This window comes from Sitodiplosis mosellana, unplaced genomic scaffold, assembly GCF_009176505.1.
Source record: "Sitodiplosis mosellana isolate CC-2019 unplaced genomic scaffold, AAFC_SMos_1.0 Smas_scaffold_30, whole genome shotgun sequence".
Classification (NCBI taxonomy): Eukaryota; Metazoa; Arthropoda; class Insecta; order Diptera; family Cecidomyiidae; genus Sitodiplosis; species Sitodiplosis mosellana.
In genome coordinates, this window is record NW_022595272.1 from 1,646,593 (window position 1) to 1,674,227 (window position 27,635).

Here is a 27,635-nt window from a genome sequence, read left to right on the forward strand (position 1 = left end):
CAGCAACACTGCCAACTGTGATTGTTGATGTGTGAGTGCAAATTGCACGCGAAATGAACGAAGTGTCATGTGTGTATCGCATGTGTTAGAGCCAAATGAAATCTCACAAGTAGTGACAAGTTACCAAATAGTGTGCGGAACTAAAAGCGAAATAACACGAGAGAAACATTCGAAACGAACAAAAAAAAAAAACAGCAGCAGCAGCTGCAGCATCAACAACGAAAATTTCACCGCAGTGATGCATTTGTACTGAGTTGTCGCATTAAACTCGAAATCGATTTTGTAAATAGATTTCAACTTTGCTTTGGAATCGCAGGCATTTGATAACGGCCGAGGCAACGACGACCGTATACCCATTTGGCGAAACCATTTAAGTAAGTTGTTTGACATTTTTGTAGCATTTGAAAATGAAAACCGAACAACTTTGAGTGCTTATCAGTTGCGGAGATAGAGAGACAGTTTTTTTTTTCTGTTTTGTTTGCAAATGATTCCCGAAAAGCTATCGCTTTGAGGACAGGTCATTTGAGAAATTGTTGCAAACCGACCGAATTTTTAGCATGATTAATTGATTTTTCAGTAAATTCTCCAAACAAACTCAAATCTCAATTACATAAAACTTTTATTTATGAATCACAGGAGTCACGTAAGTGATAAAGATAACAAATGGACAATAGCACGATAAGTGTTCTACCTTAAATGATAAATGCTGAAAAAGATAACAACAACGAAAATCTTGAACAATGTCAATTGTATTTATATATATTTACTATTCCCATAAACTTTGAACACACAAAAACAAATATTTATTCCAAATACATTGCAGCGGGAAGTACGATAAACATTCCGATGAGATCTCTCTATATATATATTCCGACAACATTGGAATTTACTTGTTAGTCAGTTGATTGTATCGATTGTTGCGACGACAACATTTCTTCATCATTTTTCTTCTTTTTAAATTTAGTTTTGATTTTCTTCAGTGTAATTTTACCGCAAATTGGCGAATCGGTCGGTCCCAAACTCGGTTTATTATTCGTGACACAATCGACTTTTGCAAAATCCGATAATTTCTTTAATTTTTTCACCGGTTTCAAGCACGCTGCCGTCGCAACGATACCACCAGTTTTGAATTTATTGTGCAATTTATTTGGAGTGTTTCTCGATTTAGATTGAATAATTTCGGTGTTGGAGCGAACAATTGCTTTCGATTTAACATTGGTGCCGTGTGTAAAAGTGTTTTCGGGCGATTCGGATGTTGAACGATTCAGTGCGGGTAATCTAAATGAAGCAACAATAAAAAAAACACATCAAAATTACATGAATTAGATTGTTCAAAGCATATTTTTTCTTCTGTCAAACATTAAAAGAAGAAAAAAGGCAGGTGTAGAATTTTACTTTTTCTTTCTTGCTTTTTTCACGTGATCGACACTTGGCAGCTTGTCGCTGGTCACTATAATTTTCGGAATGTTATTGACTTTTAGGTTTTTTCGCTTATCACGCTTTTTCCGCTTGTTTTCATCTTGTTTCCAAATCATTAATTTTTGGCTACATTCGCTGTATTTGATATAATGAGAGAGAGACAAAGAGATAGAGAAACACATGACATGTGTGCGTTTGTGCATTTGATTAGCGGTGTACGAAAAAAAAAACACGAATTCGAACATTTCAAAGTTTAACGAATTCATCATTCAGACACTCACACAAGCAGTTCCTCGTTGGCATCAAGTTTGAATTGTTTCTTTTTGTTTACAACGGAAATCCCCCACGATAGCGGCTGATAATTGCTGTCCGTAGTATGGTGTGTATCGACCGAGTTCGACATGCCACTCCAAACTTGCTTTTTAAGTGACAATTTGACTTTCAGATTCTCCACCGTTTGTTGATAGTCAACATTTGTGAATCTGTGCGTATCGTTTTGGGTGTGAGTGTATGTGTCGAGGCAATCAAATATTCAATTGAACCAAAACCAGAGCGAATCACATTGAAATGGCAAAACAATCGCATTGAATAATTTAATCTGCGGCTTAAAACTAATTGTCACATACTTTTTCATATTTTGCCAAGTGCTATGCCGTTTTGTTCCCTTGATTGCTGGCAATTCCGATACGGCCACATTATTGAATTTCTCCTTTATTTCTAACACCGATTTGCAACTGTCCGGCTCAGTGTTGGAGTTGGAATCAGACTTCTGTGCAGAGATTACGACCAATTCGTTCGTTGTTGTTGTTGTTGTTGCTTTGTCGCTGGTTTGCGCCCGTTGTCCACATTTCAATTGCATTCGGAAACTATTTTTGGTCGAGGTCATGCGACTCTCATTGTTATCTTCACAATCGCTCGTACAATCCAAATATGGTTCGGCCGTGGGCAAATCAATAGCCGACCGATGATATTTATGTGACTTTTTCAACGTTGCTATCGTTGGCCGACCAACCGTTTTACCCTTTGTCCGTTGGAGCTGAGTAAATCACGTGAGCAGCGAAATAAACAGCGATTAATTTCTTTTGGCGAAAAAAAATGATTTGGCGTTTTTTGTTACCCTTTTATTAAGCCTATTTTTAGTCGGCGATACCGGCGATGATGGTGGAACTAATGGCACTGGCTGACAGCAAAACCCTTCTTCATCGCTGTTAAGAATGTTTAATTCGTTTTCAGAGCTACTACTGCTGCTCGTATCGCCCTCATCGCTGTAAATATGTAAACAGAATGCACAAAGGCTTGGAATATTCAAAGCAAACCGTGGACAATTGAAGAGACAATTTTTGGCCATTTTGTCAAAATGTATACTACCTCGAGTAATCCGATAGCTTGATGTTCATTGGTTCGTCGGCATTTGAACCTTCCTCGTTAAGTCGGCTCAAAATTTTCATACGAAGCTTTTCCTATATTTTTCCATGTACACATGTTATGATGATTAGTCTTTTTTTTTCTATTGTTGCCGGTGTAATTGGCCAAACGATGGATGTCGAATGGCTTTTATTTAAAATGTGATACCTCTATTCTTGGTTTCAATGATCTACTTTCGTGTCGAATCTGTTGCTAGTAAAAAGCAAAACCAACAACTACATAGAAAACAATCAATCGTGCGACTTTATTACGTAATTTGTGCATTAACTAATGTACAATGTAGTACACAAAGACAACGAAAGAAAAAATAACAACAAAACAATTCATTGAAGCACTTCAATCAAGCTCTCGTCGAGTGTGCGGAATTTGAACACAATTTGGGTGTGCGCGTGCGGTAATAATAATTTAATGATCTTCATTTGCAACAAGTGCTTTGGCAGCACGCCTTTGCAAGCGTTCGTGTTTGCGTAGTTTTTTGATTTTCTTCTTCAGTTTCAAGCGTTTCATTACTTTGTTGGGATTCTCATCGGAAAAGTCCAAAAGTGTCTCACAAAATGCTCGACCTATTTGCTCAAAGTCCTGCAAATCAAATGGATTCCACATCAAACGGTCAATGATAATATAATTATAACGATATTTGGTAATAAATATTAAAATGAATGCTCCCTACAGCGGTTGAAAAGTGCGTCATCGCCCGGCCGCCCAAACTCGACCCGCCAAAACTCGCTTCCATCGTATAGCTATTGGTGACGCCAAGCATCCACACGACGATACGGCCGGTTCCCTCTTTATTTCGCTGAACTTTAAATTTGCAACTCTCGAACGAGAACTGAGAAAATGGGACGTAAAATGCGATTGATTCGCGCATCGGTTTTGATTTTGTTTCGTGTTTTTTTTTTCGTGTCTTTATATATAGAATAAAAGTAATCAAGTATGCAGAATAAAGCAAAACAAACCTTATCGCAAACGTTTTTGTGCAACATCAATGGGAATATTTGTTCGGCTAGTTTTTTATCGGGGTCACGCTTATTTTCACAGCCATAGATAAAGACATTGTGTTTGCGTGAGTGAGCGTGCATATCGCAATAAAGTGCAACTCCCAATTCTTCGGTCAGTCTTTTGATCATTGTTTTGGTATACCAAATTGACGGGTATGTTTCACGTATTACGGTGCGATACTGCCGATTGAGATCTTTTCCCGTCAAACTTGAGCGTGTATTTCCTACTATAACACCGTCCGGATTAAGCATCGGAATCAATTTGAATATAAATTTATGGCGTAGTTTTTTGGCAATTATCGAATCACCGGTGAGAAAGTCCATCAATCCCTTCATCATCCATGAGGATGGCGTTTCACCCGGATGAACTCTAGCGCTAACGACAACGGCACGTTTTTTCTAAATAGAGACATATTTCAATGTTAACGACGTGGGTTGAATGTGACGTGTTTCAAATTTCATTGATTGACCCATTTTGAAGGGTGTTTAATGCCGTTCAAAAAGAGGGAAATAAAAATTAACACCACAATGAAAACTCAAAACTCAATTTCCTCCGAACAAAGCGCATTTTGTACAGTATTTTACCTTTGTTGAGTCATCGTCAGCAACAGGTGCCGTAACCGTAAGGCAATACACATTATTGCCGGCAAGTGATCGGCAAAGTAGGCGCAGCTTACAAAATTTCGATTTTATCGGATGCTTTTGTATTGTCATTAAATAGTCCTATTTTAATCGAAATAAAGGTGATTAAGGGTAATCAGAAAATTGCACCGTCATATACGCATTTAATGAGTATGGCGCGCGAGATAAGGGACAATTTCCGTTACCTGTAGGTCGCTATACGTGTACGGATAACTATGTGCAAAGTAAACGGTGTCATTTTCGTGCGGGAATTCAATATTGAATGTTAGCGTGTAAGTGCTGTTCTCATCATCGTCGTCATTGGTTGGACTAAATTTAATAAATCGATAAGCAAAGTTTTCAGGGAGAGAGAGAGAGAGATAGAGAGAACAAATAAAAGCAACGGTATTGTCGTCGTTGTCGTCATTCACATGAATAACATTTACATGTTAGTTGAAAAATAGTACGTACGAGCTGTCTTCGTTCTTAAAGTAGGCGATATTCTCTCCACAACGTCGCCAGCCAATTTTGGATTCTTTTGCATCGATTTCGGAGTACATGAGCGGCCGCATTCCTTCATTGTACAAACTACCGGATTTTACCAAATTCACAATCGATAATCTGATTCCGTGCATTGAAACGATGAACAATATTTAGCAGCAATGCCAATGAATACGAAATGAAAAACAAAAAAAAAGATTAATAGCAGAAATTGAATATTGTCTCAAACAATACTTGGCATGCAATGGCATTCGTTATGGCCCCAAAAAAAAAATTGAAATAATGGCAACGCAAATCGAATTGGTCTCGTTCACTTTCTTATGACTACCCATATAAAGTACCTGTATGTGAAACCCTTCTTCACATTGGTGACACGAAAGTAGAACCACTGTGTGTGTTTGTTGGTGTATAAATCTGGTCGCAAGTACAGTTCATAGTAAACGGGTGTAATTTTGATGGCTTTCGCTAGATTGCCGGATTCAAAGCGTGACTCAAACACTAAATCATCATCAGACACGACATTGCAATTCAGATGTGCGTTCATCAAATACTTGGAGCTCCCAACACACGATCGGCTAAACTGTGTCATATTAAAACAATTTCCAAATGATTTATACGAAATATTGTTGGTATTGCTGGTATTGTGCTTCGTATTTGACAATGGCAGTGCCAGCGTCGGTGCAGGTGCCTTATTGCTATCAAAATGTGTCGAATTTGGTGACAAATCGGTGCTGCTGATACTTTTGCTTTCTCTATTGATTTTGATTTTGATTTTATTGAGTGTTCGATCGGCATTACTATCGCAATATGCTGTGCTCGGGTTCGATGATACGGTCAATACATTTGATTTCAATATATCTTCAGTGCTTCGCTCATGCCTCTCATAATAATAATCATCGGAGAGTGCTTCATCATCTTTGTCACATGAATCGTCTGACAACAAACTCTCACCGTCGGAAGAACTATTTGTGCTATCGTCGGAACGTGTTCGTCGTCGTCGTCGGCGTGATTTTTTTGCAGGCACATTCTCTCGACATTCATCTAATGAATGCTGTGACATTTAAACAAGCGTAACGTGTTTCAAAATGAAGAGGAACCAAATATATTAATTTAATAACATTGCAAATTAATCACACTTGCACACACACACACACACACACACACACACACACACACACACACACAAGCAGTCTAATAACAAAACAACAAGTCCGAAAAATAACCGAATTGAATAAATCGAAATTAAATTATATCCCGGTGCCGTCGATTTGAACGCTACATCTCTCTGTTCATTAGGATCGCGAGTAAAACAGATAATTATTCGAATTTTTTTCCCGATGCACACGTCATTTAGGACACAAATTAAAATTAATTGCTTTTGACAGGCACCTTCTCTCTTAAAACAATTTGTTTATCTATCGGAAGTGAACGAAATAATCAAATGGAAACAAAAGGAAATGTTTGCCGACGTTTCACGAGAACATTAATTACATTCATGATAGATTTCGAATTAATTTTCGGTTTGCGTTTTGTGCACCGTTTATTGGTTGTTGGCGTCCCACAAAATTGACACTAAGCCAAGCCGATTGTGTGATTGGGCCGCGCGCAAACAAATTTCAAGCGAAAATGGAAAAATATCACTTCAAAACGAGTCAGCAGATTTTTCATACAGCCGACTCTCAAAAATCACTGTTTGTTTTGTTTGTTTTTGATGTTGCTGTTGCTGTTGCGTCGCATCGCGATAAGTGCCACTGCCGTGACTTGTCATTTCAATATGAAGTGTTAAAATGTGCTGAGCGCTGACCATATTTTCTGTCATTTTTGAAATGTAAACACTTCAGTTCTGTTTTATTGGCCTTCAATGAACTGTTGAAAATGTGACCGTTTGATTTTCGATGGTGTTCGAAAGCGCAAAACCGTGCGATTTGAACATCTGTATCCTTGAACTACGCACAAAATGCAAGTTTATTTTTGATTGAAGCTCGTGCACGTTTTGTGAGCGACTCACATTAAACAAAAATCATCTGTTTCGACTCGTCAGAGTGTGTCATACGCTTAAGCTGTCTATTTTGTTTTTCTTTCTATTTTCTCATTACGTTTTGTTTCTTCTTTTCTGTTCAGTCATTGACATGAAATAACAAAAAAGAAATAACGGTCACAATCTATTTATATTTGTATTGACCCTTGTAAGCGTATACATTTCGTGTGGTAAAATAGCAGTAGCAACAACAACAACGAAAACAAAAACAAAAACAAAATGAATCCTGCTCGTTGTTTAAAATGTCCAAGCAATATTCCACGCGTCCGATATCGATTTCCATATCGACATCGATATGGAAGTTTATGTGCGATTTTGCAAATCATTTCTTTTTCCGTCTAGTTTCTTTCGCTATTTTTGCCTTAGTGCATTCGTTCACCTCTAATAGCAATGTTATGGCAACTCAAGCGAAACGAATCTCAAAATACTCACATAGTTTACGGCACTTATTGGATTATAGTAGAACACAACCGCACCGTTTTCTTCACCAACCGGCCGCGGCTGAATTTCCTGCCCGCTGAACTGATAATACGGTTCGGGTGCGGATGGAACATACGTAATATGGAACACTCGGTCGTCCAACACCTATTTCAATATATACAAAATGCATACCGTAAATTGAATGAATGAATACACACACGAAAACAGAACAAAAAAAAAAAAATCGAAACGAATCGAATCTATTTGAAAACCGCAACGCAAATCAAAAGCGGCAGCAAACGGAAGCCAAACCGATTATAGATTGTAATTTCATGGTTTTCATGTGTATACATGATGTGGCAAAGGAATTTCAATTGTTAAACATTGACCTGCTATGTGATAAAAGAGAGCGATATAGATGGGGCGTTAATGTACTCACTTGACATTCAGCAGGCCATCGGGCGGTCTGCTGTGAACATTCATTATCCTTATCTTTTGGCAAGGCGAACAGGTTGCGTGGCTCTTTCAGACGAGCTATTGCTCGTGACGTTTGCAAATCAGTATTCACTTCCAGCTGAGTAGTTTTTAAATTGTTTGCTAAAAAGCTACCCAGGAATCCTTTTGTGTGTCGTAATAACATGTGCAACGGCGTTCAAAGAAATCAAATTAAAAAAAAAAAACAGAAGAGAGAAAAAGTATGAAATTAGATGCAGTAGCGCTATGGTCAAATGTCGTTAATATTTAATGCGAATAAACGGAGCAGTGAAATGTATTTTTATATGCGGACTTGTGTGACCTCAGCTCTCGATCCCAATTTCTAATTCCATCTCATGAAAAATATCAAGAATAAAGCAAAATAACAAATTTTTTTTATGTGTTTAAAATGTAATACGTGTTGCAATCGGAACGCTCGGAAATTCGTGTGCGTGTGTTTTACTCTAGAGCAACGCTCTTCTGCTCATCATAAATTAAAATTAATGGAAAATGTTTCGGCAGGGAGAATATAGTATGGCAAATGTCCATAGCATCAACATGGGTCGTATATTGGACAATGGTACACTTTTCACTGTGCGCACGTCCAACTGGCGACACATTGAAGCGATTTTTATCATCGAAAACATTTATTTTATAGTTTGTTAATATTTTCGTTTCGTTGTTTTTTTGCTGTTGAGTGGAGTGAGAGAACGGAAAAGATGGATGACGCAGTCAAGTGGAAATGTTCTCTAAGTGAGTGGAAACTATATGCCACATCATCGAGAGACATAGATCAAATAATTTCATTTTTATTGTGAATATATCGCTTCAATCGGTTGATGCGTTTGAAGCGCACAATATTCGATCAGATAAATGACCCTCCTTTAAAACGCTATGCGATGCCCGGGAAATATTGCTGTGACGTGTCGCGGCCGTAATTTTTTTTAAATATTCTCCCATTTAAGAATAAAATCGATGTGGTTTGTCGAACAACGATTTTCGTGTTGGTCGATGCTTAAATGAACAAATCCATTTTTTCACGCCACCACAAAGGATTCGTTTATGTTGTATATCGTTTGGCCGAACAACCGTTTAACATTCATTACTTTTAAATTACCTGTGCTTTTAGCAGACAATTTCAAACACGAGCTATTTTCAGAAAAATCATTCACTTTGTTGAAAGAAAAATTGATTTAACTATTCTGTTTGATGGTGAACGAACGCGCGCACAAACAGATCAAATGCCAACAAATTAAAAAAAATATATTTATGAATATTGTCTGTTTCGAAGAATTTCCGTATGTTTATTGTTTGCGACAGACAAACTAAAATGTTGGCAGTGGGGAAAACACGATGTTATTTTCAAGCTAAATCTAAGATGACTGAGTTTTAATTCGCCACTTTGCTACTCCTTCAGTTCAAACGGAACAAATAACAGCACACTCTCTCAAACAGAGTTGAATATACATACAGTAAATATTTGATATTTCCTTGGAAAATAAACGGCTTAAGCGTACACCTACAACAAACGAACGAAGCAAATTTTCTCTCACTCACGGGCGCGCTCTCTGTCAGCTGGGCAATGCAATTCGAGCGAATTTTGTGTTTTCATTTCATTTCGTATCGTTTGAGTTGTAACAACTGTAATATTTGTGGTTATTTCGTTTTATCTATGTAGTTGGAGCATATTAATAGCAATTCGTTCTCTCTGCTGTGAGAAATAAAACGTTCGTGTGAGAAAGTATGCTAAACGAAAGACAAAAAAACAATACCTATACAAATGCCGATTCTGCACTCGTGTATGCCGAAACAAAAATGTTTATTGTGTGAAATAGAGAAAAAAAAACAAAAACTTTAACTCGTTTGTTTTTATTTTGGTATCGTTTACATACAACAACATAACTTTCGGGTTTATATTTTAAACGTGATTCAATCGTTTCGACGAATTGTATATTTTGCTTTCTTTTTCTGCCTCTTTGATGTGTCGTTATTGTCTCCGAAGCGCTCTTTCGAAGGAATCGGGTTCTATCGTGCCAATTATACATAAATATATTCATGGCATCGGCGCGATATAGAAAAATATGAACTGAACCAAGCCAAACGGAAAATTATGGTCGTCGGTTCACACAGCCGATGTATAAGTCGATCGCTATACTTTTCGGTATCCGAATAATTAAAATAATTGCTTAGATGTTTTGGCAGTTGTGGATTTTCAAACAAATCGCACACAGCTTCATTGCTAATTGCTGGTATTTTTGTTTCTATTTCTTTGTCGTGTGTGTAACAGTATACAGCAGTCACGCCACGAGACGTGTATATCAAAGGTATATAGTGTTTGGTGTGCGACCACCAACAGTCGATAAAACGACGCAGTGCACATTCAAAGAACCGAACCGAACGTAGAACATAGAATGCGTAAAACACGAGCGCCTTTTTTTATGCAAATTGAATTTTGTGTGTGTGTGTGTGTGTGTGTGTGTGTTGCTATGGCATCATAATTAAAACTTCCGAACGCATTTCAATTTCGTCCGAGTGTGATAATATAACAACCGTTCATTTTGAATTCATAATACTCGACGGAAACAGAAAGAAAAGCATTTTTTTTCCCCTATCAAATGGAATGTTTTTGAATAGATTGTGCCTTCTTGTTAATTATTTGTGGTATATTGCACATGTTCACATGTACATTGGTAGAGCGAGAGTGTAACTCGGAATTTTGAATTCATTTCACAACAACAATGGAGAAAAAGAGCGTATGAACATGTTGTTTATGTAGTTTTCCATTTTTTAACGCTCTCCAAATGAAAAAAAAAAAATGTGTATGTTTATACCTCGATCGGGAAGTGTACAAACTGGAAATAGCTGCACTTGTAATGTTTGAACTTGCTCCGACACATAGGAGCTCATCTTTTCACTGCTGCTAGCCAAACTTTGGACAAAGTTGCTAGTTGGACTTTTTCACAAGAAGATTCCTTCCGAACTGTACAATCACTGAAACTGAATGATGATTTCCGCATGGAAGCTCAACAAAAACGGCCACATTTTTGTGTGCACACAAAAAAATCACTTATTCGGATGCATGTTTGTGATGAAAATAGCCACACAAAAAATTACACTCATTTTTCTATCTCTCTCTCTCTCTCTCTGTTTTTTGGCGAAGAAATGAAAAAAAAGCACAAGATTATTGAAGGACACTCAGAGTGGATATTGCACGAAATGTATTGTGTGCGATACATCCGTTCAACGGAATTGGAATGAAGTGCAAGTGAATGGAAATTGGAATTTCCGAGAATCGGAATGCTTTTATCGATTTGTGGCTTGTGACGGTTGTGCTTTGTCGTGACTCATTTCGATTTTCCAAAAATTCATTTGAATTTTCGACAAACGATAAGAAACCATATCGTTGCATGATTCAAGCGATTCGCATTCAAGCTAACCACGCGCAACCGACGGGTTGCCAAAGAACCTGTATTGAAATCAACCGTTGTTTCGATTTTTGTTTGACTTTTATAACGGGCCGAAACGAACAACAAAAAATTACTGCACTGTGTTTTTTTTCCAGTCAATATAAATATGATGATACACTAAATGGTTCAATGGGAGAGAACGTATCGGATATTTTGCCATGGGCAATAATATTTTGAGCATTTATGTGTACAATGTGTACGGATTTGAAAAATGAATACAGTTTTTGTTGACGATATTGGTAAATATTTGGTTTGCTCGATTTATTCATTTATTTAGTTCAAATCGATTTTTAACTCATTAAAACTTTATGATTTATTACCTTCTGATAAGTCCTCGTTGATCAAGGCGTCCATATTGAATCAATTTTCCAACCAATTAAAACCATATTATTTTTAGTTGTTGTGTGTGCCAAATCGCCGCCAATTATCGCCCCAAAACCACCGAACAAATTTCTTATTCCTTTTATTACCGTTGTTATTGGTAAACAGCACGCGTTTGTGGGCAAATGAACTCTAATTAACTGATTGGGCGGTTTAAACACTGCGTGTGATACATTATCAAAACACAATCACCACAATCAGTAGCAAGGAAACAGTTAGACTGTGCAAATTGCACTGATGTAATGGCATTTATTCCAAACACCAAAACGGGCCCAACCAACAAAACCAAGCCAATCCAAACGAAACCACAGCTCAATTGAATGAACCCATTTTTTTTAACTAGACCGCCTTTTTTGTGGTGTATGCAAACAAGAAAAGGACAATAAAGCTAATGTAACAAAGCAAATATGTACGAAAAATGTGATGTGGATGTCGAGGGAAACAATTTTCTCCTTTTATTTTCCTTTTTGTTTTTGAAATATCATATTCACATTTTCCATTCGGAATAATAACACGAGCTACGTATGAATACATAAAAAAAAAAACCGAATAAATAATGTTCTGACGACAATAGGTAAAACAAACACCAGTCTTGAGTTTGTTGCCTGGCAAACATTCATCGCACAAGTTTATTTATGAAGCATATTTTCGATGCGCCATGCCATTCCGTTCCATTCCAAACATCAACCACTCGACGCGGCAAAAAAGGGTCGTTGCAATGCAATGAAAATAAAAGTGAAGAGAGAAAAAGTTTTTATCGTGTTTGCATGATTGTACACGCACCCGTTCTTCTCAAGGAATGATATATACGTATATATCTGTGGGTTGCGGATCACGGAATAAACATATCGAGTGGATTAACGATAAACTGGCTCGAATTAACGATTACACCACAACGTTTTTGTTTCGTCTTCAGTTCATTGACTGTTTTGGAGCGCGAGTGTCGAAATGTTATTTTCCCTGTCGATACGTATCTCAAAATTCATTATGTGAAAACATACGCTTTTTGATTGCTTCAGATAGCAGAATACCCATCATTATCAATCATTTAATCATTCCACCAATTCCATAGCCATAAAACATTTTGTTCCGTAAATTTCGTTTTGGTTTATTTGCTTGCTGATTGGTTCTACTCACAACTTGTAACTTACAACACGCAATTCGGAATACGTTCCTCTCTCTCTCTCTCTCTCTCTCTCTCTCTCTCTCTCTTTCTCTCTCTCATTTCGTTTTCGTCGAGGATTCGGACAAACAATTCGATAATAACCAATAAACATGGAACATTTCGTAAAATTTGGAAAATAAAAATAAAAGCCATCGAACTTAAGCCAATCCATTTCATTTTGAATATTAAAACATTTTCATCAGCTCACTGAAATCGTTGTCATTTTGCTAAATTTTAATTCTTTTATCAGCACTAAAATTGCAATTTTCCTCGTAAATCGATACCAAAGTGAAGAAGGATCATCCAATGACAGCTCGAAAATCGAAATCTGACAGCTTTGCTGCATAAAATCCATATATCTACGTAAAGTAAATTGAAATCGAGCTTCGGTTTCCGGATTTCGAAAGCACAATGGAAACACATTTGACGCATAAAATGAACAAAACACAATTGCGATGGATTTGGATGCATTTTCAGTGTCGCTATGACAACAGATTATTTGTTAAATCCATAATCCTTCGCAGTCGAGAAGTCACCATGGAATATAATATTTTACATTTTAGAGATTATCCTGTCAAAGTGCAGTCTCGCATTTTGTCACTGAAACAAACACTCCTGAAATATTAACTACAACAATAGCAATACGCCGGCAATAGATATATCGGGAGCATTCAGAACCAAAGTCACTTTTACTTTCATTTCTTAACAGAATTTAAACAGGAAAAATTCATTTGTTTTCATTTCTTTTTCGTCTTCGGAATAGTGATCGGCAATTGATTGGAGGGAAAAAAACAGCCGGAGGTACAAAAAAAATGGGTCGAAAAGTAACGGTTGCCGTTTCAACGCTCAATCAATGGGCTCTGGATTTTGAAGGAAACCACTCACGAATATTGCAATCAATCATTGAAGCTCGCGAAATGGGTGCGACATATCGCACAGGACCTGAATTGGAAGTTACGTGAGTAATCAACTATCAATTCAATTGCGGTTTATCGTCGTCAGTCGCATGATAGAATAAAAAGAGAAACAAAATGATGAACAAACAAAAAACAAATACATTGATTTGATGCTCGAAAATGGTTAGCAGGTTATATCGAATCTCATCGTTTTCTGGAGCCGAACGTGATTTTTCTTTCCGTATCATTAGTTTAAGTCTGAACTTTTCCCTACTTCAATTCCGTTTCTTTTCGTGCTGCATTTTATGGTTTTGACAAGAATACTATTACTTTTTTACATTCTCACAGCGGTTATTCTTGCGAGGACCATTTTCTCGAGCCAGATACCTTTCTCCATTCATGGGAAGTGCTGCTGCAACTTATGCTATCGCCGTTATGGTATGTATTTGATGTAATTCGAAATGTATTGCTTGAAAACTTTATAATTTACTTTTGCTTGCAGTCAGAACATGTTGATCGACGTCGGAATGCCTGTGCAACATCGAAATGTGTCATACAATTGCCGAGTGGTTTTTCTCAACAAGAAAATTCTTCTCATTCGACCGAAACTGTCGAATTGCGACGATGGCAACTATCGTGAGACTCGTTGGTTCACACCGTGGGCAAAGGTAAATGTTTGCAATCAAATAGAACACACTCCCTCCATTAATCTCTTCGATTGGTGCAGCTAGACAATTTCACTCTAAACAAACTTTGTATCTCTGCTATTTTACAGCGTTTTCAAGTTGAAGAATTCTTCTTACCTCGAATGATTGCTCGGAAAATCGATCAGGAAAAATGCCCGATTGGCGATGCATTGGTTGCAGCACGGGACACGTGTTTAGGTTATGAAATATGCGAGGAATTGTGGAATGTAAAAAGTACGCACATTGAAATGTCTTTGGCTGGAGCTGAGATCATCGTTAACTCTTCCGCCAGCTATATGGAATTGCGAAAAGCATACATTGTTACGGATCTCGTGAAAAGTGCCAGTTCAAAGGCGGGCGGTGCATATGTATATAGTAATTTACGTGGTTGTGATGGTCAGCGTGTGCTATTCAATGGTTGTTCAGCTGTCGGATTGAACGGCGAAATTATCGCACGCGGCAAGCAGTTTTCGTTACAAGATGTGGTTGGTACCGTTTACCCCATTCATTTCATACCATATTTAATGTTTTCTTATCTAATGTACATATATGCCAAACACAAAAAAAAAAAAAAATTATCATACGAAATGTGTAATAATTGCAACACCTTTTTCATGTCAAATTCTAATCGATTAATCATTTTTTTTTTTCACTGTAGGAAGTGACTTCGGCTACATTTGATTTGGAAGATATTCGGTCATATCGAATCGCGGTTCGTTCTCGCTGCCAATCTGCTGCATCAGCAGTAAACTACCCACGCGTGAATGTAGACTTTGAACTGACCAAACCTCATGATCTATTCACTGCAACGAATTCGCCAATGGAATGGATTTACCATTCACCGGAAGAGGAAATCGCCTATGGGCCTGCCGCTTGGCTGTGAGTTTTGCATAGATCATACATTTTTGATAGTTGAATGCAATAAAAAGAATTTGAAACATATTTTTTTCTTATCTCAAGGTGGGACTATCTACGTCGTTCAGGTCAAGGGGGATTTTTCCTTCCGCTCAGCGGTGGTGTAGACTCAAGTTCAACGGCAACCATTGTACACGCAATGTGCCGTATGGTTGTGAATGCAATCCAATGCGGTGACATACAGGTGCTGGACGATGTGCGGAAAATCCTAGGTGATCCAAAATTTGTGCCCGAGAATGCAGCTGCACTATGCAATCGCTTGTTGGTCACATGTTACATGGGTGGCCAGAATTCATCGGAGAAAACGCGCAAATTGGCTTCAACACTAGCAGGTCAATTGGGCAGCTATCATTTGGAAATTAACATTGATTCGGCAATTAGTGCCTTACTAAGCATATTTCAACTTGCAACGGGAGCTTCGCCAAAATTCCGTAGACACGGTGGTTGTGCTCGGCAAAATTTGGCACTGCAAAATATCCAAGCTCGTATTCGAATGGTGTTGGCCTATTTATTCGCACAACTTATGCTTTGGGTACGAAATCGTTCCGGTGGACTGCTGGTTTTGGGCTCAGCAAATGTTGATGAATCGCTACGTGGCTATATGACGAAATATGATTGTTCAAGTGCCGATATTAATCCAATCGGAGGCATTTCGAAAACGGATTTGAAATCATTTTTAAATTTTGCCAAAGTGAAATTCGATATTCCGATCATTGCGGATATCATTGATCAGCCGCCGACAGCGGAATTGGAACCATTAGATGATGGTCAAATCACTCAAACCGATGAACAAGACATGGGAATGACTTATACGGAATTGAGCACATTTGGAAAATTACGAAAGCAACAATTCTGCGGACCATACAGCATGTTTTGTCGGCTGGTTTCTACTTGGGGCAGCCAATACACTCCAAAAGAGGTGGCCGACAAAGTTAAGCACTTTTTCCGTTGCTACGCCATTAATCGCCACAAAATGACCGTTCTCACACCGTCAGTTCATGCTGAATCATACAGCCCAGATGACAATAGATTCGACCACCGACCATTCCTCTACCGTGCCAATTGGCAATGGCAATTCAAGGCGATTGACGAAGAGGTATGAGCGTTTATAATGTACTTTCAACATTAGTTTTTAATATTAGACGATTGATGATGTATTTTCTTTTTTCAGTTGAATAAGTTAACAATTAAATCGAGCAAAAACGAAGCATCACACGATGAGCAAGATAGTTCATTGCCGCGACGTCATTCGCAAAAGGACATTAAATCATCGCTGTCAACACTATCGTTTGGTGGTCACGATTCATTTGCCAGCGAAAAACGTCACTCGCTTCGTTCAAACAGCAGTGTTATGGGAAAAATTAAAGATCGAACTGGTATTCCAGTATAAAAAAGCACCGCAAAATTAGACTGTTAGTTGACTTATTTGACTCATTTCAAAACTTATGAATCTAGAAAGCTTTAATTTCTTTAGGGGAACAAAATAAATTTTGAATTTAATTAGAAGAAAAAACAAATTGACTCATAAATCTTTTTGAGATTATCAACGGAATTTATAAATTCTATACAATCATATCATTTTTCGAAAGTAGTTGCCTCACCAACATTTCTATATTCTAAAAAACATCGATTCTAAAATTAGCGAAACCAATTAGCACAACGGCACTTGGCCACATGATAATAAAAACGAACAACTTTTTTTAGCAGAATTATTAGAAACCAAACAATAAATTGCATAGTGACTTCTCTTTTGAATGTACAAACTTATAGAATAAAATAGATTAAAAATCTAGCCGAACGAGCAATTGTATTATTCATTTTGCAATGTTTATTCTGAGAGCATGCCATGCAACATCGATGGCCCCAGTTTGTAAAGTAAATGGCTCTATGGTGTCGGTCGCACATAAACTTCGGTCCTGCGAACGACATTGATTAAACAACATTCATATGGAGACAAATAGCTTGAGGGTGAAAACAGGACAAACATTACCATGTAGACATTGTTTGAAGCGTATCCATATGTTTGATGAGCCATAATTTATATCAAAATTCAAGGGTAAGTCTTTTAGTTTGAGCATGGTTTGTGTTTGTTCTGATAAATGCTTCAGTGATTAAATTATTACGTTGTTAGCTTGCTTGTTTAAACTCTATGTTTGCTCTCCTTCTTTCTCCCTTCTGCTCCCTAGAAGCACCATTGCGTTATTCTCGGTAAAAAAAATCCACACAGTACTTGGTACATCTCATAAATTATTGCAATCCTAATGTGCAAGTGCATGGTAAGCTGTTCTCTCGTGCCGAGGTATTATTATCCTAAGCCGTTCATAAAAAATTCAGTCTCATCATTCTGCTGGAATTACGTTCGATGCGTAGGAATTGTGAACGATGATTTTTCCCATGTATATACATGATTGCGACATGCATTGTACTTGCTAATCTGGGCCAGATTTACATGAATTTTTCCTAAACGTTTCGCATACAAATAATAAAACATGGATAAGGACCATGTAACATTTGATTTACTTTGACGTAACATTCACAGCCTACAATCGTTGCGATGATTACAACGATTTTACAAAGTGGCATGAAAAATCATACAACAAAATTGCTGTTGCTGCCAAAAGTGTGAAAAATAGAGTTTAATTTAAATTTTAGTAAGAAAATTTGTTCAAAATCTGATGGTTCGGCAATATTTTAATGTATTTTAATCATAAACAAGATGGAAAGGCTTCACTCAACTGAGAAGATTATTTCGCAATATTATGGGACTTTGTCGTACTTTATTAAATCATAATTGAATGGATAAATTGAAAGAATTTTACGAATTTTTTCACTCTTCTTACATTTTTTGGCCACAATTTTTTTCTCCAATGCTAAAATATCATGTCGTTTTACATTCAGAGAAAATGTAAATGGTTCATATCCATCCATTACCGATACAATAGTATTTTTCAATTTCACAATGCTCGTATATGGCGACTTCACCCGTAATGTTCAAACTTCGAAAGAGCAATTGAACAAAGCAAGTAAAAAATCCATATTTGTTTGTTTATTCTCTTATCAAAAACGTCTGAAAAAGGCATACAGTGACGAAAACCAATGAATGAATTATGAAAACGATGTGAGCAATGAGCATAACCATAACCATCACCCCATTGACTTCCATTATGATTTTTTCATTACTTTTCATTAGCCTGATATATATTTCATTAACTTTTTAAAAATTCATTACATGCTTTTTCCCCTCATATGACTAGCAGCAGCTCAGGCAAATCCAACGCTGCAAACCATTTACGAGCAACTGAATAAAACAATCAAAAAACGGATGAAGATTTTGTATCATCATAATGACGTTACCATGTGTAATGTTGCCAACTCTCCATTGTGACTGTCTTCAAATATTGTACAACAGGCATAGAGGCGAGCTCGTATCTTCTGCCGAACGCTCTCTGCTGAGTTTAAATCATTGATAGCAACAGAATCAACCTTCAATCTAGTTAATACCTTGATTAATATTCGAATGATGAAATCGATAAAAAGAGCAGTTTAGTGCGGTTATCCCCATTTCTCAACACATTTTCGGTGTTGAGGGTGCGAGGCCGTTTGGAGAATGCAAACGTAAGTTATGATGAAAAACACCCGATTAAACTTCCACAACATGCGCGATTGACAACATTATTGCTTGAGTAAGCACACCGCGAAACGATGCATGGAGGCATCCAACTAATGTTACATTATGTGCGAGCCAAATACTGGATTATTGGCGCAAGAAGAGCAGCAGCTTTTATTGCTAAGCAATGTTTAGCTTGTGTGCGATTTGCGAATTATGACAAACATCAATTCATGGGCGATTTACCTGTAGAGCAGTTGACAGCTACACGGCCGTTTGCACATTGCGGAGTTGATTATTTTGGGCCGATTCGAATTAAGCGATATGAAGGAAGATGCAATTCAATCGACACCGGCTATGCTGCCGTTTTCATATGCATGACAACTAAAATGGTGCATATTGAATGTGTTTCGGATCTAACGACTGTGCGGTTTTTATGGTCATTTGCGCGATTTACTTCGATTTATCAAAGGCCAGATGGCATGTTCAGCGACAATGGTAAAACATTTGTGGGTGCAAAGAATGAGCTGTGCGATGTAACAAAATCATGGAAATCGAAAGAGATGAAAGACTTCTTGAGCGTCAAAGGTCTTCGATGGAAAGAATGACTACCAGCTTTGCCCTATTTGAACTTTTCATGATATTTGTACGTGAAATTTATAAGTCCATCTATTGAAAAAACCCAAAATCAATGAAACTTCAAAGTTTTTCATAGATTATCTATGGTATTTACATGTGACACATACAGCGCCATCTATTGAAAAAAGTCACAATCGTGTCAAGTTGAAATAAGGCAAAATAACCCAGAAAATGGTTGTCATTCTTTATTATTCCAAGAGCACCAAATCAAGGAGGAATTCGGAAATCAGCTGTAAAGTCAGCAAAACATCACATGAAGCGCATGTTAATTGATAAAAGTTTAAAATTTCGGCTGTTCTAAACAGTCAACCATTTGTGCCGTTAACGGATGATCCATATGATCTAAATTATTTGAATCCATCACATGCTGTGATTGGTGAGCGGACCATCCAACCACTGTGCGATAATCTTCATGACATTCCATTGAATCGATTGACGCAACAAAGGGTTCTTGACAAAATACAACAAGACTTTTGGAATACGTAAAGAATACATCGGTACACTACAAAACCAATACAAGTGGAATCGAAATGAGCGAAACTTATGCGTTGGAGATTCTGTGCTGCTAAAGGAAGACAACGTACCACCAGCCACTTGGCCCGTAGCGCGAGTGATTGAAACCTATCCTGGGAAGGACAACGTTGTGCGGTCGGTTAAGATACGGACACCGAAATCAGATTATGTGCGGCCGATATCAAAACTCGTCCTGTTACCCATGGAAGATCAACTGGCCCATTCACCGGAACCGAGTGCAGCAAAATGAAATATGAATTCGAATAAGTATTGAATTGTAAATTGAGTAATTTGAATTGTAACATAAAGAGAAAATATTTATTGTATAGATTATAACAGGGGGATTACAGATTGACAGTTGAGCTACATGATATATACTGAATGAATAGTTCTGTGGCTTGCCGTATATGATATTGTAGGGCAAACTGCGGCGCTAGTGTGCTTGTGTTTCAATCTACAAACCCCTTGGATTATAAGAATCATGAAATATTGTAGTTAATTGAGCTGAAGCACCTATTGATTTGTATAACATACACAGATACGAAAAGGTGTCTCTTTCCAATAGGTGTCTCTTTTTCGGACAATATGACAATCCATCCATATTTTCGGACAACTTCACTCATATTGTCTCATTTTGTGGCCAACTTCATACTAATTTACCTCTGTTTACCTCCAAGTGCCAAATGTACAATAGTATGTATAATAGTAGTAGGGTTGGCCAAAAAATAAGACAATATGAGTGAAGTTGTCCGAAAATATGGATGGATTGATATATTGGCTGAAAATTGGACAAGGGTTATCCAATACTGCTGTCTGTGTAGAATAACCTTATTGAAACCGAGCGAATGAATTGTCATTGAATTAAATTAAATACCCATGCGCAGTTGAAATGTATAAATTATATCATTTTGTAAGTTCTCTTCGCCGATGCGGGAGGATGTCTAAATTAGACAAGTAGTTTTATCTCGCTAGATGGCGTGGATTACAGTTGGGCTTTTAGACCGAACGCGCGGCTCATAAATGATTGTAATTGTGACCAACTTCAGGTGCTGCGTGTCACACCTAGCGATAGTGTGTGCGCGCGGAATAAACGCTCTTATATACAGTCTACATTCCAACTAAACCAGACGTGTTTTATTCTCTTGCTCTACCACTGTTGCAGCCGTAAACAGATTCACTTTTTTTCTTTCCTTTTCAAAATGCTATAAATAAACAAAATAATATAATAAGGATGAAATGAATTTGTGACAAAAGTGATGTGTATTGTGTGAAAATTCTATGCATTTGATTGATTGTAAGAAATATTTCCAACCCGAATTAGTATGTTTACGTATATGGAATAAGATTGAATGGTTTTGCTGTGTTTATTTTGATTTTCATTATTGAAATCCAGTTTACTTTTAGTATTTTCTACTTTTATTTCGTTTTTTTTTTATTTATTAATCTTAACAAAAAAAAATCCAACTGCAGATCGAAAGTTTGATTTTGAGCACGGATGATCAACCAAACAGAGAAACAGAGAAAGAAAGAGTGAAAGAGAGAATCTTTGTGCGAAAAAAAGAAAGTGTAAGAATTAATTATGAACTATTTGCTTCTATTTTTACGTTACTTTATTTAGTAAAAAAAAACTTTAACATTTTACACAAACAAAACCGCACGCTATTTGTTTAACACACACGCTTATAATCTCGCATTTATTATATACAGAATACGAAGTGTGAAATTGTGAGGCGCCGTGGATTTCATGCGACAAAACTCAGTACTAATTGGTGTGATTGAGCTGTAAATAGCCGTAAGTGATTTCGACATATTGTGAAATACCACAAAATCACACCAAGTAGTACTGAATTTTGCCGTACGAAATCCACGGCGCCCTACAATTGTTCAAAATTTGACAGTAAACGGGTATTTTAACATTTTCATTTTTTTTTTATATTTTCGGAATGCGTATAAACTTGCTGAATGATGATTGATGTATGCTAGATGATTAATTTTTATATTTTTAATTCAAATGTAGTCAACATGTCAATCGAATACGTTCAGGTGGCTGAAGAGGAAGGTGAAGAGACAATTGAATTGCCAATCGAAAGTGATGGAACATTGTTGCTATCAACGCTACAGGCTCAATTTCCAGGCACATCTGGTTTGAAGTACCGAAACTCTGTTAGCAATGCCCTTCGGGGTATTCACTTTACGGAAGGACGACTTTATCCTCCAAGTGGAGATGGTTGGGGAAATCAAGTCTATTTATGTGTATTTCCAAAAAATAAAAATAGAGAGCTGCCCTCACTACCACCAACTGCACCACCAGTAACTGCATCCTTCGAAATATGGTGTGGCCGAATCATAGGTTTGATAATATGCCTCATAATAACGCTCCTATTTAATTATCTCTGCCCAAAATGTACAACTTATGTAGAAAAATTGAACAATGTTAACACATTCTTAACTTTTTTTACTTTTGTGTTAGTTTTTGTTAATTATCAAAATTTTACTGTATTTTTCATAAGACAATTTTCTCTATTCGATGGTATTCTATAATAACAAAATTTTGTTCAGCCTAATTTTCTCAACAAATCTGTTTCTTCAAAGACCATTGCAAATTTTATCATAAAAATTAAAGGGCTAGCATTTCCGCTAGGTATCGTTTTAGTCGGTTGATATTGAACCAAAAAAAAAAGTTCTCAGTGCTTTCAGCGCTTCAAACAAAACCGTTATGTATCTGACTTTTTTCAAAACAAAATAATCCAAAAATATTTTATAATAAAAAAAATGTAGAAAAAAGTTGTAAATTCAATTTCTCAACACACAGTTTATAAAAAATATTTTATTTGCATCAATAAAACTTAGGAAAACTACAATTATTTCACTGCAAACGATTCCCACTTGAAATTTGAAACAAAAACACACTTGTCACTTGTCAATATGGCGAACGGGTGTTGTAACGGATTTTCGTTAGATGTCGCTGTTAGTTTCGAAGTTTCAAACTTCAAATGGGAATCGTTTGCAGTAGAATAATTGTTGTTTTTCTAAGTTTTATTGATGCAAATAATTTTTTTTCATAAACTGTGTGTTGAGAAATTGAATTTACAATTTTAGTTTACCTTTTTTTATACGAAGATGTTTTTTTATTTAAAAAAAAAGTCAGATTCATAACGGATTTGTTTGCGGCGTTGATAGCAATTCAAGCGGCATATGAACGCTACTAAAGCGGCCTTTTAAATTTTATGACAAATTTCATAGTTCATATTGCGAACGTATTTATAAACATTTTTTTAAACTTTAAAGCTACCTTTTATTATTTCAAATTCATTTTAGAATAACAGTGTACAAAAATATAAATAAAATGTTTGTTTTTAACCAAAAAGGATAAGTTTAAATTGAAATAATTGAATTAAAGATGAAAAAAAAAACAAAAGATGTTGAAAATGAACACGAAATGGCCTATTAGACGGCTGAACAAAATTTTCGTTTTCAAAACTAATATAGTGTAATGCACCGCGATAGTCTCGATCATTAAACGTCAAACCAACAATGCCACACATTTTGACGGGAATTACATTGATGAGTGTATTCAATGCAGTGTCAAACATGGTCGTCATTGTGTTGTGTGGTGAAATAATAATTATTATTTGAATTTTAAATAAATAAAATTGTTTCGATTCTGCCAAATGAAATTGTGCAAATATTCCGCTGGCACAGAAGACAAAAAATTGCTTTATTTTGGTAGATTAAACCCGTATTTAAAAAAATCGTTTTTCCTCCATTTTCAATTGAGTTGTATGAGAGAAAATTACGGTTTTATATGATACTAGTAATTATTACGACTATCAAATAGCATGTTGCAAAAGTGCCTCACTGTCATTTTGTATGAAAATTCTACAAAACGATTTGAGCGCTGTTCGTATGATTACATGACGGCTTTCATTTGAACTAATGTGAGGTACATTTCAAAAGTAAATTGCAACATGCTATTTCCGGCATAAATATTGTGTACGTATAAAATGTATTGTATGTATAATGTGTGTACAAATTGGGGAATAATTTATGTGATTTTCATTAAGCAGAGATTAATATGGGATATTTTTATTCATATGGGATAGAAATATCGCAAAAATATATAAGATATTTTTCATGCGTTGCGTTGTTGTAACGCTTCTGCAGTATAAAAACGAAAAGGTAAGCAGCCTTGCCAATTGAATGATTGCTTACCCTTATCCCATATGAATAAAACCCCTCTATCCCATATGAATTAAAATATCCCATAGTAATCTCTGTCATTAAGCAATAGCGTGCACCATCTCATAGTGCATTGCACCGTATCTGATGGCATTTATAATCAAACTAATTTCCTTCATAACCAAAAAGGCCATCAACTCTCGCTCGCTCGTTCTTATTATTTTTATTCTCATTTTCTCTCTCACACTCTTGCACACATGCCATGGTCCCATCGCGTCGCACTCTATGCTACGTTTGAATATGGAGTCCCACGAAAAAGTGGGTCCACGTTTAAAAATAAAGCATATGCACTGGCACTGGTACGATGAGCATGCATGAGACGCGAGCAAGTGCGAACAACAATTCCGCTCGAATTGGCAAAAAATGATCGAGATGTGATGATAATAACAAAATTAAAACGCATTCAAAATACTGGCACGAAATGTACGATGGCATCGTGTGAAATATTGACATACGTATGCTCTTGCGCATTTACCGTGCTCTGCGATTTCAATTTTTTTCTCTATCGTGGTGGAGGCGTTGTCTTCGCGATAGGGCTTAAGTACCTTGCATCGGGAAGAACTAACAGCCACCATTGGAAACACACGCATTTTCGGTAATGCGTTTGTTTTCATAAAGTATTTTTCTTCAACTAACCCCCCGCAAGATAGTGTATTCTTTGACCGTAGTAAGCAGTCTGTGGTGCATTGTCTGTGGTCATTTTTGTCTTTGTTCTTTCTTTTTCCTACGTCGTTTAGCGTTACCGCCAATTCCAACACATCATCAATCAACCGAACTGAAGACTAGCTTAGCTTGGACGCTTTGCTTTTTTTCTTTTCTTTTATTAATCTCTTCTTTTTCCACAATGGAAATAGATTTACTAACATATTTTTCTTTTCATTTTAGAAGTGAAGAAACAAATAATGGGACTTGAACGATAAAGAGAGAAATATAATATAAAGTGCGATAGTGAGTGAATACTATCTAATATAATAGTGACTTTATAAGTGATAAAGTGATAAAAATAAACGGAAAAAGTGATTAAAATGCCAAAAAATAAGCGCGGATCGGGCTTCAAAAAGATGAAAAATCTCATCACATACAACAGTTTTGACCACATGATTCAATTATTGACGTATTTGGATTCTATGAAAACTGCCGGCTTCAAAATACAATTGAATGACATGTGGTCAGAAAAATAGTAAGCAAAAGTTATTTAATGACTATGTTTGGATGTGGAATTATGTTTGGGATGGAATTAATGTTTGTTTTTTCTTCTTCAGTTCTACCACCAGAATGCTCTGCCAGCTGTTCCACACAACACCGAGTCATGAAAATGCAGTAAGGATAAAAAATTTGGTCCGATATTGGCAAAGAATTAGTGGCGCTTTTACCATTGAATTGGACAAAATTATAACCCCAACGGCAAGCAATATGCTCCGTCGAGTACAAGCCGAAGAGAGGCGGGAACAGAATCGGAAGAGATTGGACGATGAAGCAGCATTAATAAAAATGGCACTGCAAGCACGGAATGAAGCAGACAAAGAAGTAAGTTTTTAACACATTTCATTTTTTATACAATTTATTTTTTAAATTGAATAATTGTGATTTTCCCAGGAAAAGCATCAAAACGATCTGCGAAAATTGGGTGCCGCTCCGCAATCATGTAAGTTTTGAAAAATATTTAAAAATTTGAATTTATTTCGAACATTGGAATTTTATTTTTCTTTTGTTAGTGCAACTTCCTGTCGTAGTACCATTTCCTGATGATGCTTTCGGCCATGATTCTGATGACGATAACTTTGTTGCCGATTATTTTGGTGATCATGATGCTTCTTCGTCGCCTGTTAATGGTAAGACTGATTAACTGAGGTCCAAGAAATGGGAAATAATTATTTATTATTCTGTTACATCGTCGACTGGTGATGATGGTGAAACAGACAAACAACCATCCAACGATGACCAACCAGTTTGTGATGATGGTGCCACTACGTCAACCGGTAATAGTTAGACAGAGCAACATAGTGGGAAATAATTTATATAGTATATTATCCTTCTTCTAGCACAACCAACTGACGAAGCCGAACAACATGGTCGACCATTATGGATTGCCGACTTTAGCGACGTTAGTGATGATAGCGACGAAGACGAACCTGGTGCCACGGCTAAAACAAAATCATATGAAGCAATGAAAGCAGAAGAGGTCCAGAAAAAATTAGAAGGTATGTAAGTGTTTTTTATTCGTTTACTAGCGGCCTCGCCTCGCTTCGCTCGGCTTCGGCGCCAGGTCGCTTCGCGACTCCCCGAAATTGAATGTGAGTCTGTATCATTTCGTATGTCCAATACTTGTTTTTTCAAAGCAAAGACGATTTTCTGGGAAAGTTGCTCCTTTTTCTGGAGTTGATTTTACACGCGATATCTGTCTTTTTCTTATCAATTGATTCGGATTAAAATGAATCTCGAAAGACAAAAGTAATATATAAATCTGTTATTTAAACCGCGAAAATTCCAACATATACATTAACAAAACAATTAACGAAAATTAGGACAGACGAACATTCAGTTTCCAACTCGCTTCGCTCGGCTCGGGCGCTAGTCAATGCGTCGCTTTTTCATCTTTCAGACATCAACTATTTGCAATTTCCTATTATTCCATTTATCTATTCAAAATCTATTGATCATTTGTTATAAATTTATATCAATATTTCGAATGGTTATCTTTTTTCCCCATCCTTCAATCATCACCCAGTGTTCTTCGATCTATTCTCTCATTACCCAATCATTCACTCTTTCACTTTCTTTTTCTATTTCCCTATCGTTCTTTCTGTATTATTTTTCTCCCATATTCTGTTCTGTTCTGTTCTCTCTCTCTCTATTTCTCCTGATCTCTTATTCTCTCGTTCTACTGGTTTTCAATATCTCGATTTAATGTTCTTTCTATTTATCTTTCATTGTCTTACTCGACATTTTTCATTTCACTCATCATCATCACTCATTATATTCACTCGAATTCAGAGCTATTTTCTTTTCCACCGCATTGAAGAAAGCAATACATTTTCTTTATTTCAAAATGAGTACATTGTCGTGACGTGATAACAACAATAAACATTTAGAAACCATTAATACCTTTCTGTGTCTGTTCGTTTTCAAATCAGTGTTTCAAGCTTGAACAATTCTCCTCCAAGCTAGTCTATCTAAAGCCAATCTACTTGTTTCTTTTCCCCATTTTAAGTATCTTTCATTCAAAACAAA

General features: G+C 36.6%; 2 protein-coding genes across 4 annotated transcripts; one reads left to right on the top strand and one right to left on the bottom strand.

Moving 5' to 3' along the window:
* Positions 1-123: 123 nt before the first annotated feature.
* LOC129569264 (glutamine-dependent NAD(+) synthetase) lies at positions 124-17,204 on the top strand. 3 transcript variants are annotated; one of them, XM_055447946.1, is made up of 8 exons: positions 124-374; positions 13,673-13,867; positions 14,154-14,243; positions 14,308-14,473; positions 14,581-14,976; positions 15,150-15,370; positions 15,452-16,502; positions 16,578-17,204. In XM_055447946.1, exons 2-8 carry the CDS (start codon positions 13,722-13,724, stop codon positions 16,794-16,796), a joined length of 2,289 nt encoding a protein of 762 aa, XP_055303921.1. In that variant the 5' UTR covers positions 124-374; positions 13,673-13,721; the 3' UTR covers positions 16,797-17,204. The 3 variants fall into 3 exon arrangements, with proteins under 3 accessions (XP_055303921.1, XP_055303922.1, XP_055303920.1); XM_055447947.1 differs by lacking the exon at positions 124-374 and adding an exon at positions 1,137-1,273; XM_055447945.1 differs by lacking the exon at positions 124-374 and adding an exon at positions 5,476-8,649.
* Positions 601-8,062, bottom strand: LOC129569295 (cytosolic carboxypeptidase Nna1-like). Its single transcript, XM_055448026.1, has 16 exons — positions 7,862-8,062; positions 7,435-7,587; positions 5,306-6,015; positions 4,935-5,084; positions 4,670-4,793; positions 4,428-4,565; positions 3,801-4,241; positions 3,515-3,673; positions 3,253-3,423; positions 2,992-3,036; positions 2,788-2,879; positions 2,537-2,684; positions 2,046-2,455; positions 1,701-1,901; positions 1,396-1,554; positions 601-1,278 (listed from the first exon to the last, which is right to left on the bottom strand). The coding sequence occupies exons 1-16, from the start codon at positions 8,060-8,062 to the stop codon at positions 894-896; spliced, it is 3,687 nt and encodes a 1,228-aa protein (XP_055304001.1). The 3' UTR covers positions 601-893.
* Positions 17,205-27,635: the final 10,431 nt, after the last annotated feature.